This window comes from Halyomorpha halys, unplaced genomic scaffold, assembly GCF_000696795.3.
Source record: "Halyomorpha halys isolate HHAL.00 unplaced genomic scaffold, Hhal_1.1 Scaffold303.1, whole genome shotgun sequence".
NCBI classification, from domain to species: Eukaryota; Metazoa; Arthropoda; class Insecta; order Hemiptera; family Pentatomidae; genus Halyomorpha; species Halyomorpha halys.
This window is the reverse complement of record NW_027115075.1, coordinates 1355091-1369730: the sequence shown is the minus strand read 5'-3', so window position 1 is coordinate 1369730 and position 14640 is coordinate 1355091. Positions and strand designations below refer to the sequence as shown.

The 14640-nt window shown below is 31.5% G+C and overlaps 1 protein-coding gene across 1 annotated transcript in view; it reads left to right on the top strand.

Moving 5' to 3' along the window:
* Positions 1-14640, top strand: part of LOC106681010 (dorsal root ganglia homeobox protein) — a 118618-nt gene that overhangs the window by 86183 nt on the left and 17795 nt on the right. Inside the window, exons 6-7 of the mRNA XM_014421107.3 lie at positions 143-246; positions 334-429. Coding sequence (XP_014276593.1) covers positions 143-246; positions 334-429 — 200 coding nt within the window. The remainder of the gene's footprint in view (positions 1-142; positions 247-333; positions 430-14640) is intronic.

Below are 14640 nucleotides of genomic sequence, written 5' to 3'. Positions count from 1 at the left end.
GTTTCGTATCTAATAGAACACGTTTAGGTAAAAAATAATGATACAATCGATTACCTTAAATAATTCTAGACTAAAATCTGATTAACTACTACTAGCTAATTAAAAATAATTCCTAAATTTATTTTAATTTTATATTTTTCAGGATGTGGTTGTTGACGACAATTCGGTCTGCTCAAGCAACGGTCCAGAACAGCCGAATGCCCCCGGCAGCCCACCCTCAGATCCTCAACCGTCTGCCAGTCCTAAGTGAGTAATATGAAAAATTAACAATAAAAATAATAATTTATTTTATAAAGCTATTTTTTATTTATTATTATTATCTTCATTGCTCAGGTCGACGACAGGCGGCGCCAGTTCAGCCCCTAGCCCACAGGCCACACCTCCCAGCCATTTCCCTCAAGCTCTGTTCTCTCCCTTCTCATCTGACAGGTCAGTAAAAAAAAAAAATAATATACTATTTTAATTCCATTAGGAAATTTAACTAACTAAAATAGTACTACCTAAAGCAATAAATAATTTATATATAGTAAGCTAACTGCCAACTTTGTCAAAAAAATAAACGCTTAAAATTTCCCATATTACAATGGATATGAATATCAGTTCTAAATAATTTTTATCTCTCATATTGGTTTCAAAAGAAAAATAGAATAGAAAATTAAATCTATGGTAATTATTTGAAGATGGTCAGGGTTATAACAAATAGTTGTTCCTTTTTTGACCGCAACCCTGACATCTTATATTTAAGTTTTACGGTCAACTATATATACATATATATATCGTAATTATTGCTTGATTTCGGTTTTCACTTTTAATATTTAGGTAATTTAAACCAGGTAATATCCAATTTGACCAAAATTGGAAGATTCAATATTGAACTGTTTGAAAAACAGTGACTACTCAGTTGTACTGTTGGGGAACATTTGTTCATGAAATCAAGAAACTGTGACTTAAACTACTTGTTATGATTACAATCCAATTAATCTAGGATTCACTTAATTATAAAAGCTCTTAATTATAAAAAGTGAAGGAGAAAGTTTGATTTCACATTAAGACTTCTCAATACTTTTTTTATCTCGTTGACTCATATAAATTCTACAAAAAAATATTTCTTGGGAACATTATTGGAAAGACTTATTCTGGCAACTCCATTTCTCTCAATACAGCAGATTATTTTATTTACATAGTAATGATTGCTACTCACTATTTTTAAAAATTTAGTTACAATATTTTATACTGTATTACAGACAAGTACTAGAAATCATAAGAACTCATGCTTACCATCTAGCCTCTTAAATTTGTTTAAATTTTAAAATATAAACACATTCCTCAGATGTTTCTCAAAATAAAACAGTATACTCTTAATATTAAGAATCAGTCCGTAAAAATTTGTATTATTTAATTATTGGAATTAGGATCATATAATAAGGATAGTAATGTGTTTTCATATGAGTTTACTTGTTATACGTTCGTTTTGGTTTAACCATTTCACAAAAGCCTTGAAATCTTGGAAAGGCTGCTAAAAAACAAAAATTTGTCTAATTCCTAATTTAATAAATCCTTTGGAATTTTATAAATATTTCATATTTATGGAATAAAATTTCGTTGCATTTTGACATTTTTTTGTGGAAAATAGTTAAGTCCCCTGTTGTCATTCTTATTTCACTGCTTCAATATCATTGGTTGCCAAAAGATGGCTATGGACGTCTATAATTTTTATGAAAATATGTTATAAAAATAAAACGTTGAGATAACTGTGATGTCTCGTAATTCTGAACGAAAACAATTTAATTTTTATTCTCTAAAAAAAAATTCAGTAGTAAGGAACAAATCCACAACTTAGCTAAACTATGAGTTAATACTATATTATTGTTCCTTACGTATCCTGTTCCTTGTCCTGCAGAAAAGATCCGAATCTCATACCATCTTACGAACCTGATTACAAAAATGTTAAATCCTGAAAATGAATAATATCTTAGTACTGGGAAATATTTGAGGGACCATATTTGCAATAATTGAAGACCTTGAATATTCTATTAGTTGAACTTTTTTCGTAAATGTACTGGTTGCTATACTTTGTTGTATAAACCAAACAAATTGACAATAATGTTTTTATAAAAAAAATAACAATGGGACTGCCATTCTCAACTGTTAATCCCAGTTACATCTCCACCCATCACAACAGCCCTGTTGAAATCCTTCGTGGGTCGAATATATTGAAATATTTATCTCCCATGTTTATCTCCCTCAAAAATAAATATAGAAAACATATGGACATTTGTTTGTAGACTGCTGAAGACTGGACGTCAATAGACATCTTGCTTAGAACCTTAGGTGTTGTTAATATTTCCTCAGGCGGATCAATGGGTGAGGAAACAAGGCATTTGTTACACCTCAAGACGATATTATCCCAAACTCATCTATAATGCGGGCAGAGGGGAAGGCGTGACGTCACACATACAAGATGAGAGTAATTAATCAAGATAATGGCAAGGCTAGGGATATCTTGGGCCAAAACTTGTCAATTATTTCTAATTTGCTTATATATAAGTTGAGGTGTTGGGAGGTGGATGTGTTGGCAGAGAAGATCTCCTAAGTGTGTATCTTCCTCCTCTAACCGCATTAAACCACGAGCCGCCGCTGAATACTTGATGAACCAACTTCCATCTCCTGACCAAGAAACCAACACCCCCCAACCCGGAGTATGAAAAATGTATATAGTAAAGTTTTGTTTAAAAATTCTATCAAGTTTCTGGCCTTGTTATTGAGTCAAGATCTCTCCCCCTCCCGCCACTCGGCCAACTTGGGCCGCCTTTTTTCTTCAGCGAATAAATTGAATTTCATTGGAGGAGATGGGATAGAGTGGGGGTTTTTTATGTTTAAACTTTTACGTACTTTCCTCTTTGATGGTACAAAAATATGATAATTGTGTGAGCGGGGAAGATTTCCTGGGCCCCCTCCCCCTGGTTACATATTCATGAGGACGGATGATGATGTAATTGCCTGTGTGCTGCGGCCGATCCGGCTCGATATATAGTGTGTTCCTCTTCCCACTTCCCTCTATTAATGGACTCGCCCTTTCATCTTCTTCTCAAGCAAGTCATGTCAGAAGTTATTAATAATATTAAAGAATTACATACATATTCTAATACGAGTAATTTCTATCCTCTTGCAAAACAAATCTAGAAATCTCATGAATTTTTGTTTTTAATAAGTACCTACATTCGTTAGAGTTGGGGTTGGTTTTTGATCTTTGAAGGTCTTTGAAAATTATATAAAAAGAAAATTAAAAAATACCTACTGAATAAATTCAAAGTGACAAATAAATGAAAGTCAATTATTTATTTATGTTTATTATAAATTTCATCTTTTATCCGTGTTAGGTGTGGTTATCAACAAACTTAATGAGCTGAAGGATGGAGAGAAAAAAGTTCCAAGCCATAAAGAAAAAAAAACCTACCAAAATTCTTCACACAAAATAAAAAATGTGATAAAATTGGACTTTAATTACCAGGCAAAACCAAGGCCGTGTTTTTGGACTTCATATTTCATTAATCACATTGAATATAAATAGTTAAGAGATATATTGTACGATGTAATTAATTGGCTGCGAAGTAACTGATAGTATTTATATATTAAAAATCATCTTTTATACTCAGAAGACTTTTATAGGAAATAATAAGGATTTTTTGTATTTAAAGGGCGATAAAATTCATCATTTTTTTTACATCTTACGCGTGCCGACCCCCCGTACGACATTGCCTTCTACACAAAACCTACCGGCTCACTTTGATTGTACGCAGCCACCGGTAATTAAGACGCGATCTGTTAATTGCCCGACACAAAGGCGACAGCATCTGGCGGGGGGTGATATCCGTGGGAGTAATGGGCCCACCCTCGTTGCCACGCGCCGCGTAGCTTCACAATCGTCTGCTCCCATGTCACCCCGCTATATCTCTTGTTTGCTTCCCCAATCAAATCTCTTGGTATCGATGTCTCAGTCGAAGCCTTCATAAGGCAGGATAGGCACTATTAAAAAAAAAGAATATCTCATTCAAGATTAGATCTTTAGATCCGTGTTTGAGGCTTCTGTTCGATCGCAGCTCATCTGGTAAAATGGTTGATTCAATGTCCATCTGTCTATCTATCATAGATAGGTATATCGGGGTATGGTTTAGTCGATCATTAAAATCATTAGAGACCGGACAATATAAGGCCGTAAAGATCAAATGATGAAATTTGGAAAAAAACTGTTTATATTGTCGTACTGGTAGGCTAGAAAAAATATTATCCCATTTTCCTTCAATTAATGAGAAAAGGGCTTCTTAGAACCAACATAAGTATGACTATATTGTAAATTAAGACAAAATAATTTTGTCTTTTTTTTCGTTTTTAAATTGTAAAATTTTACATTTGTTTTCTTCTTAATTGTCAATGAATATTTATTTTCTTTCAACACTAGTTAGATTTTTTTCCAACTTAATATTTTAAGAAATATATTTAAAAATTATTCGTACCTGATTTTTTATAAGTAGGCTATTATATGGACCACGGATCTGGTTTCCAAACTGGGTGCTACAAGCGAATACCACTTCATCAAAATATTACAAAAAATATATATATAAAATAAAAATAGGAAATATGCAGGTCATTCCAACATTTACATTGCACTGTTTTATTTATTTTTTTCTTGCATATTCAACTGCGAAATATATTAAGCCTAATAAGGGTGCTACACCAAATAATGTTAGGGATGGATAATCGAAAAATAATCATATCTTTAACATAAACTACTTACGAACCGAATTAGTCCACTTATAAAAATTCAGATATGACTAATTTTTAATTATTTTTCTAAGACTATTACGCTTGAAAAAAACCTGAACTAGTTCTATGAAAATAAATATTCATTGATAATTAAGAAGAATATAAATGTTTAAAAATTTAAATTTAACATGAAAAATTAAAAAAAACTTTTAGAATTTAAAAAAAATAAAAAAGGCAAAATTATTTTATAATTTACAACATAGTCATACTTCTTATAAGGTTTAAAACCTGATGATAGTTCAAAGAAGGCTAATCTTCATATAAAAAAAAAGATTTATAATTCTTCTAGCCTACCAGTATGCCAGTATAAACTCAAATTAGTTTAAGCAGTTTTTGAAATTTCATTATTTGTACTTTACAACGGTAGATTGTCCGGTCTCTAAGGACGATACAAGACTTCAGCGAATGGAGTTCGTTACAAAATAAGTGAAAAACAGATCACCACTTTATCAACTGTATGACATTGAATCAACCATTTTACCATAATGAGTTACGATCCAACAGAAGCTTTTGAGAGGATAGTAAAGACGCATTCTCGAAAATTCCAAAACATCAATAAATAGAGGAAAAAAATCACACGACATCCTCAAAAGTTAGACTATGTACCACTGTTATGACCCAGCTGAAATCAAATCCAATTTTTTCCTTTTATTCATCATGCGTGTTATCTTGTTTAGTTGTACCTAGTTCTGACATACCCGAAATTCTGGCAGAAACGTCACCACTAATAAAACATGTTTTCCTTATTTGTGTTCCTCAATGATCGCACCCTTAACTATCTCATAAAATTAATTTTGATATCTTACATGCAAAGAAGGACTCCGCTCGATGATTGTAGAAATTTATAATTAACATAAGAAAGGGCATACGCGACAACCTTGTAATAACCCTACTCGTTATACCGATCCACTGAAAATAAGTATATGTTTTCAAATCAAGATAAGAAAGTTCGGCTAAGGTGTATAAGATGATGGCTAATGACAATAAGTATGATGGTATGAAATGGTAATTTAAATCTATGTTATCTGAAATGTTTATTAAATTTATTATAAACGTTGAATAAAAATGTTTATTAAAGAATAAGTAACCACTTTTTGCTCGATGGCCCTTGGCAAAGCAGCTGATGATTGCAAAGCAGCTCCTAGGAATCAAGCACTAACTCCATCCCCTGTTTATTAGCGAGTGGAGGGAGCGGCTACAGAAGTAATCTCGTGGCTAACACCGTTAGGGCCGGGAAAGTTAGAGACCCTTCTGATTAAGTGGATATTTGATTTCTGGTTGTCGGGCTACTTAGCATAATACTGGCCCTTTACAGCCGCCTCCTCATCAGCATAGCCCTCTCATTCATATTTAAAAGACAAATATTAATTGCCTAGCCTCGAGGTAACTCTTGCGGAAAACGGAATTCGCGAAGTACTGGCAATATTGCGGAAATTAACGAGTCTTGTTGAGTAAAAATAGCGTAAAATGGCTTCAATGGTTTCCTGTCTGAACTTTAACTTGAATGAAAAAATTTGGGCGCCATATTTTTTTTTGTAGATTGGTCGGGTCCTGTTGAAGTTATTGCTATTTTTTTGATTTTCGAAATAAAAATTTAAAGATGAAATTTATTTTGATTGAAGACGAAAATTATAAACAATTTTATTTTTCAATCGCTATGAAAATTCGCAAGTTAGGGTTTCCCGAGGTTTGTATACCAAATATAATTTTGTTCCAGTCAAGAATACAACAATTTAACAAAATATAACGAAGCCATAATACAATCGGGAAAGATCGGGTTTTTCCGTTCAAATTGGATATTTTCCTTTTTTCTCCTTTATTCATCCATAAGATTATTTTATATTTATCTACTTTTTAACATTGCTAACAATGAGAACTGTTTATTAGTTTTAAAATTAAAGAAACTTTAGGGAAATATTTTTTTTAAAATTATTATTTAAGCACTGTCAGACTATTTCAATGGAGATAAGGCCTAGCTGATACTAAAGAACTTCCAATTCTACATTGACACTGCGAATTTAATCAAAATCGTTTTAGTCGTTCATAAGAAAAAAAATAAAAATTTGATTTTATAAAGTGGCACTTCCGATCAATATGTAATTTCAGTTTGGTTTCGTTTTTGAGCTGACAGACAGACACATACATATATATCCCATATATACGTAAGTAAAAGCAAAACGAGAATAATGAATTAATTTTCTTTTGTATCTCTTCCCTTCATATAAATCAGGAGAAGGCAGTCTGAAAAAGCACTAGCTGCCCCTCTCTCCTGTATCCCTTTTAGATGGAATTGATTTTAATTTTCCTTAATTTTAATTTCGAAATATTTATTTACATTAAGCGGAGTTATAGCGAGGTTTATATTAATGGTCAATGTTTCTTATGCAAAATTATTGGACAATCTTTAGAGCAACGAAATCAAGTCTTAGGACTTTTGAAGTCTATGTAGATTAACAGAAAATAGTTTAATAGATCTTTTACATATATGTAGACCATTTAAATTTTTAAACTGCATATTAAAGTTTAAAATCATTGTCTCATATTTCTGGATCTGGAAAGGATTTAAAAATTCTCTTACTGAACAAAATTACTTACGGAAAAATTACCTTATCACAACTCTAATTTTGAGACCTTCTGCAAATTCAAAAAATGAAATAAAAATTATTTCGGATATATACTTGAAAAATGAAACTAATTGCTACTTAAAAGCGTATACATTACGCTAATATTCGAGCTCCAATGAAATTTTTAAAATTTATATATATTCAGAAAAACAGAACTCTATTAAGAAGACTTCTTTGACGTGAAAAGAAGGAAAGTATGTTATTAGTATAAAGAGGGTTTAAAAATAAGGGGAGACCGTGTTAAGATTTTTTTTTTTTCATTTTAGTTCAACATCTAAGTAATGGAATGTAAAATGACAGAGAGAGACTAATTTTTTTAGAAAATATACGAGTAGAAGGGATTAAAGGAGGGAGAAAAAAGGCGGTTACATTAGTAAAGGAGTAGAGACGAGAAGTTAGAGGAATTTTTTCACAGTTTTTTCTTCCTTTTTTTTTACTCCAAGTTAAGTAACAATCTGGTAAATATTTAATGAGGGTTGTAGACCCACGTGTAAGATGCAGGGGGGTCGCTGCCGCGTGCGCTAATCTAATACAGCCCGGGATTAGTACTAGTAATCCCTAGTAGTACTATTAGCACTAGTAGGGAATCCTTAATCTATAATACCATAATCTATAATGTTCCGTATTAATTTACAATCTGTACACATCTGTGGTCTTCCCACCGTTCTATGGATGCCCTAGATATGTCCTGTAATTCAAGAAAGATTAGAGGAAAATAATGGAAGATTGATTAAATGGGTAAATTCGTCAATGGTGTTTTCATGCATGTAATTTTTATTTAAGCCTGAATTCATATTTATGTGCATATATAGACAGGTAACCTTTTTCTTGACGGTTACTGTACTTTCGAGTGTCTTGAGATTCAGTTAATAATATAAAAACTATATTGCAGTAACGTTTCAAGATATTGTAGTTCTTATGAACATGTCCTACAGTGAAAAAAATAGGTTTTTCGAAAATGAAGTTTCTTAACTAATTATCAAACATGTGCAGTGACCCTGAGCACAAAGTACTTAGTGATAATATCAGTGCACTTTGAACTTTTACGAGGTAATTCTAGTGATTATTACAGTTATTAGTCATGTAGAAAACTCAGTTACAAAACAATTGTAAAATGTTTCTATTTATTGATCTTAATTTGTATTCGATACATTTAAGTGTTTATTGTTTAGTTGAGAAAATACTTTTTTTTTTAAATATTTTTTTCATATAAGGGTATGACTATGCGAACACTAAAATCACGAAATATCGCCACAGTATTGTTGTTTGAATATTGACTAATTTTCAATAACCTCAAAAAAAAAAAAAAAAAATATATATATATTTTAGTGAAGCACGAATATTTATTTGATATTAGTCATTTTTTCTGTAGTAATTGTTAGTTAATATATGTGAGTTGGCAAGAATTGGTTTCATATACATATTTATACTCATCATTTAACTTATTATGTTAAATAACTTACTTTCGTAATTGAACAAGAAAATTTTGAGCCTTTACATATCAAGATGGTTAGAATCCAAAAATCAAACCTCAACCTACCAAGAATCAACAAGCTCTCGTTCAGTTAACCTAGGAAAGTGGATGAACGGCTTTTTTTTCTGATAAGATACAAAAGTCAAAGGAGCAGGATGTTTAAAACTATTTCGTTTAAGAATACTGAGCTAATTGTTGCCATGAAATTACTTGAAACATGAAAAAATTCTTACTGTGAATTATTTTACGTATTTTATGCGAATGTCCCTTTCTACCTAGAACAACATAACAAAGTTAGTGGTACACGTTTCATTTAATTTTCGTTTAGCATTCGGTACGATTTATACAAATTTATATCATGAAATTTATATGTACCTGCAAGGGACTAAAAAAATTATGAGTCTGAAGGACCTTTTTCCAAATATAACAATTAGTTGGTGATTTTCTTTGGAATGCGAAATAGCTACTTTATAAAATATCTGTGATGTAGTCTACTATGTTTATGTCTTATTATTTCTTTTATTATGTTGTTTTATTATTTATCTGCTCAAAACAACGTATATATTAAATGAGGTGTAGATAGTTGACCATAGAATAATAATCGGAGAAGTTTGTTGGGGGGGGGGTGCGGTCAGCAAAGAACAACACAAATAAACAAAACCGTATAGCCTTGATGAAGACTTAAAACTCAGGTCGAAACGTCGGCATAAAATAAATAAATAGGATTTTGTTTATTCATGTTGTTCTTTGCTGACCGCAATCCCTCTCCTCCCCCTTGACAAACTTCTCCAATCATTATATATTAAATGGTTTGTCATTTTAAAAAAATATTTTAAATCTGATTCATGAAAAAATCTGTTAATGATTTGAGTTTTTTATATATTCTAAAATTGGTAACATACTTCAACGAATACATCGTCCCTTTCTTGTAGTAACCCCATATAAAGACAATTGGTCGTAAAAGAAAGCGTGTGGAAGGACGGAGAAGATAAATAAAATAGAGGACTAGACACGATAAATTAGAGACGGGAGCAGTGAAAATAAAATGTAGTTGAGGAAGGGAAGTAGGAGGCCATTAGGAGAAACAGGGGCAGTTTATAAGGTTTTGGTCCGCCCACCCCACCCCCGTCTTGAGTCTTAATTCATTAGCTTTTAACGCATCAGCCGCTTCTAACTGGCCCTCGCCTTATGGTTGCCCATCAGCCCGGCTTGGATTTAGACTTAGCCACAGCCTTTGAATGGAATTGGTGTTGATTGGGCCCTACACCGCTCATTGTTTTAAATAAAAAGCAATGTAAATTCTGAGGAAGTGGCCTCAACTTCTACTTACTACCCAAAGCTGATGAGAAATTAATCTCATATTATTATTATTAGTAAGTGAAAATATATGCAAAGCAACCATGGAAGAGAAAACATTTATTTATGAATTTAATTTATTAAAGCGTTTTTGTAACTCTCGACATTATAATTTTGATATTATAAGGGAATATAATACCTCTAATTACTAAAATTATTTTCGAAAACTTTTTTTTAATCTGGAATAATATTTCTAATTTTTCAAACTATTTAAAAAAAAAATACTTTTAGCCCTACAAACCATGAATTGGTTCAGTACTCGGTAAAGAATTAATGTTTCTGGAACAACGGTTTTGCAAGGAGGTGATTCATTCATTATCACGCTCCACCGTCAGGATTTTCTCACTTTATAAGGCTGCCCAAAAATTCTTTCACAGTTGACGTGAAAACGAGTACATTTTATATTATTACAAACAATGGTTATTATTTCAATTAAACAAAATTTTAAAGGAAGTTATTTTCGAAAATTCGGCATTTTAGCCACGTATGACTATTTCATTTAGGATAAGATCCAGCTGATATAATGAATAAATGGTTTGCTGGGAGAAAAATAATAAAATAAATGAAAAATAAAGCAAAAATCGGTAGCGGATTCTAAACAAAGGCTTGCTCTAACATTACAGGCAAATTAATAGATAATTTTTCTTACTTAAAAAAACTTTATTTAATTGATAGATATTACAATCTGCCACACTATTGTGGGCAATAGGTAATAGTGATTAATGATCACATTCCTACTAAAATAAGGATGAAGATAAAAGAAATTAAAATAAATAAATAAGTACATAAATATAAAAAAAAACTCTTAAAATATATACAAACAGAAGGATAAAGAAAATGAACATAAAATGTATGTGTTTATTGTGTGTATGAAAAAATAAATAAAATAATAATAAAAATAATATAATCTCTAGGCACATTTACACTCTTATAATAGATAATTTTAGCTTTATAAAACGTTTCAACGCTTCAACAAACGCTAGGCTATTAACGTACAACTATAATCATTTTTCGAGTCCTGGATATTTGGACTTGATGGACCTTAAAACATATACTATTGATTTAAATTCGCATTCAAAATATTTCACAATTATGATTTCTCTTGCCACATATATAGGTGTGAAATTAAAAATCAAATTTAATTTATATGAAATAATGTTTCGCTGGGTCGAAACATATAAAGCGAAGTTCTGACCTTTCTGTTCTTATGACTCGTACCGAATGATTTATTCCCATAAGCAAAAGATTACTGGAGAAAACCTACAGTGAATCACAGAAAACCAAAATGGAACACGTGCTGTTGCACTTTCAGATGATAGATAATTCTGTAATGGCTACATAAGTGAATGTTCTCTTGGCTGTTAACAAGTGTGAAATGCGTTTAATGCATGAGATTTTCCTTATCATGCGATGTTCTCACTTCCAAGTGTACTCACTTCCTCACTAGCTAAGAAGGATTTTCGATATTATCTAGGGAGTGAGTTTCCAGAAAGTGAGGTTTCTGGAAATAATACTGGATTGTAGAAGAACTATACAATTTATTTACATACACAACTTAATTTTCTATCAAGTTTGAGAAGATTCACAACTAAACACATCTCTAGAAAAATAGAACCCACACTATATAGGGAGTGAGAATTAAATAAAAATACTCTAATAATAAATTCAAGTTTATAACATAGCACTTAAGCAATGGCAAATAGAGAGAGTTGAGAACTACATGACATAAAGCATCCATGTTGAAGCAGTGTTGTTACAAACATTGATTGTGATGAGTTTCCCTGTCGAAGATTAAGATGATTATCAAGAAAAAAAAAATTTTCTACGGACTGAGCTAGAGAGGACGTGACATGATTTTCCAGTGCTATGTTATATAATGAGGGATTTTAATTTCAGTGGTTGGTATCAAAGGATATATTATAACCATTATATTTCGGAATTAGAAAAAAAGTTAATTTTAGTCTCTGGAATTTTTAAAATGGGTAACACTGCAATTGTTAAGCACATTTACTTTGTTTTATACAATTTGTAAAAAAAAAAAAAATCCAATTAGCCATTGCGTTGTCAATTGCTTTCATCCCATATTCTGTATCATTAATGTCTTCATGGCTACACCATTTGAAAATAACACCATAAATTGAGAATAAATTTCGGACCTAGAATGCATTACCCCATAAACGTTGCCCTTCTAGACAAACAAGTGAACTATTGACCCTACGTGTACCGCCCTATAGGAACTCTAAGGAAACATTAAAGTAAACAATGTGAGCTAACCGTCCTGAAGAATGACTGCCCTGATTTTGGCTCCCTAAGTGCCCTTCCTCGCCTTTTATAGCCCTTTTAGCCATTAAACTGGGGGCTAGTTCTGGGCTGTATCTCTCCCTAGTCTCAACGCAACAAACTACCTACACTGTTCACTTTTACGGTTAATCGATGACAATAATCAATTAGCAATGTTGCTAATTCATATTATTATATTATATGTCAACACATTATTAAACGTTACCAACTATTTCTTAAAAAAATTAACCTTTTAACTCGTACAATTACTGGAGATAAACAAAGTTACTAAATTATTAATTTTGTTTCATTTTCTATGGGCTAGATATTTTTTTAAAAATTTATCTTACATATTTATTTAACGAATTTTTCAAAATTGAATTATTTTTGATCTCATTGCAGTAACAGAAATTAATGAAGTGAAAAGTTTAAATCAGGGGTCTTCAACATTTTACTATTGCGCGTTTATAGGTTATCATCCAGTGCGAGCACCATTGTAATTTTTTGGTTCATGAAAATGTTTTAATAAAGAAAAAAAATTACCGCCAATAAACCGGCCTTAGCTGACAGTAGCTTCAATATCGAGGATAATAATGTTTATCACACTAAAGCTCATAGTGCTACTGCACTGCCACGACAGTAAATCTTAACGTGACGGTAAATGCCATATAGCATACATATAGTGCCATAGCACTTACTAACTTAAACTGACCTTAACGTGACAGTGACTTCACTACCGTAAATTGTACTCTGAACTATCATGAAATCCACTTATAATAAACACATAACCATTATTTTAAACATTAGCCTTAAATCCCCCATTTGTCTGCTAGTAAACATTGCGTTGTTCGATTTAGAAGCCGGAAAGAGGTGGTCTAAACTAGTTCTACCTTCGGTAGAGTCGTCTAAGTTTAAGGACGAAAGAATAGACCTCGTTAAAAGGCAGTTAATCCTAACCAATGATCCTCTTTGTAAAAGAGGTTAATTGTCCTAGATTTTTTGTAATTGGACAGTTTAATTTTAAAATATTTATCCTTTAACTTAAATAGAAGAATTAGGTGGTCAATTATAATAACAACTTTATTCATATTTTTTTATTCCAGAACCAAAAGCCTCTCCCTTTGGAGGTATGAGTCTGTTTTATAAACATTAAAAACTCACAAACATTAACACTACTTCATTGATTAAATTTTTATATTAATTTAAAAAAATAATAATTTGCCAGATATAATTAAATAAAATATTGTCAATGCTATGCTTGAACACTTGACTATAAATGATAATTTGCAATAAGTCCTTTATTACTTTACCCCATTGATCTTTGGTCCTGGCCACAATAATACAACTGACTTCCACTCTTAGCACTATTTCATCATCTTGTAATTGTTTTCCTATTCATCTCTTGGGTCCCCTTGGTATCCACTTCGTAGCACCTTTGGACCATTCCGTATCAATTCTGGAAACATGACCAGCTACATTGCAATTTATATGCTTCTTTCGTTAGACTTTTAACTTTAATCGTAGATTGTACTTGTCTGTTGTTGAAGCAGTATTTCCTCTTAATATATATCATACTTCTTAAAAATTGCTGTTGTGTCCTCGAGAATTTTTTCATAATCGTTTTCTGTTCCAACTGAGATCCATATGAAATTACCGGATACACATTTGTTTCCAATTCTGAAGATAGTTAACTTCAAAAATGTTTTTCATGCTTCTGTATGTTTTCCATCTATATATTTCATATTCCTATATATTATAGGTTAATAAATACTTTACAAAATAGGGTCTGGTTAAAAAAAAAAAGGAAGGAAACTGACTGCATTTTTTATTCTTGATATAAGGCTTTCATTTGAATTCCGGATGTTAAGATGATGATACTTCCTATAGAGTTCTTCATAAAAACACCTTTATTTCTTTTAACAATGTTTTGCAGTATTTTCCCCTTCAGGTTATCTACTGTGATCACATCATTCTGTTTTAACATTATATTAACAAATTTTAGGTTAAATTAATAGGGGCCCTCTTCTTACTGAATCACAAACATGGACTAAATCGGACGATGAAAAAACTCAGGTATTCGGT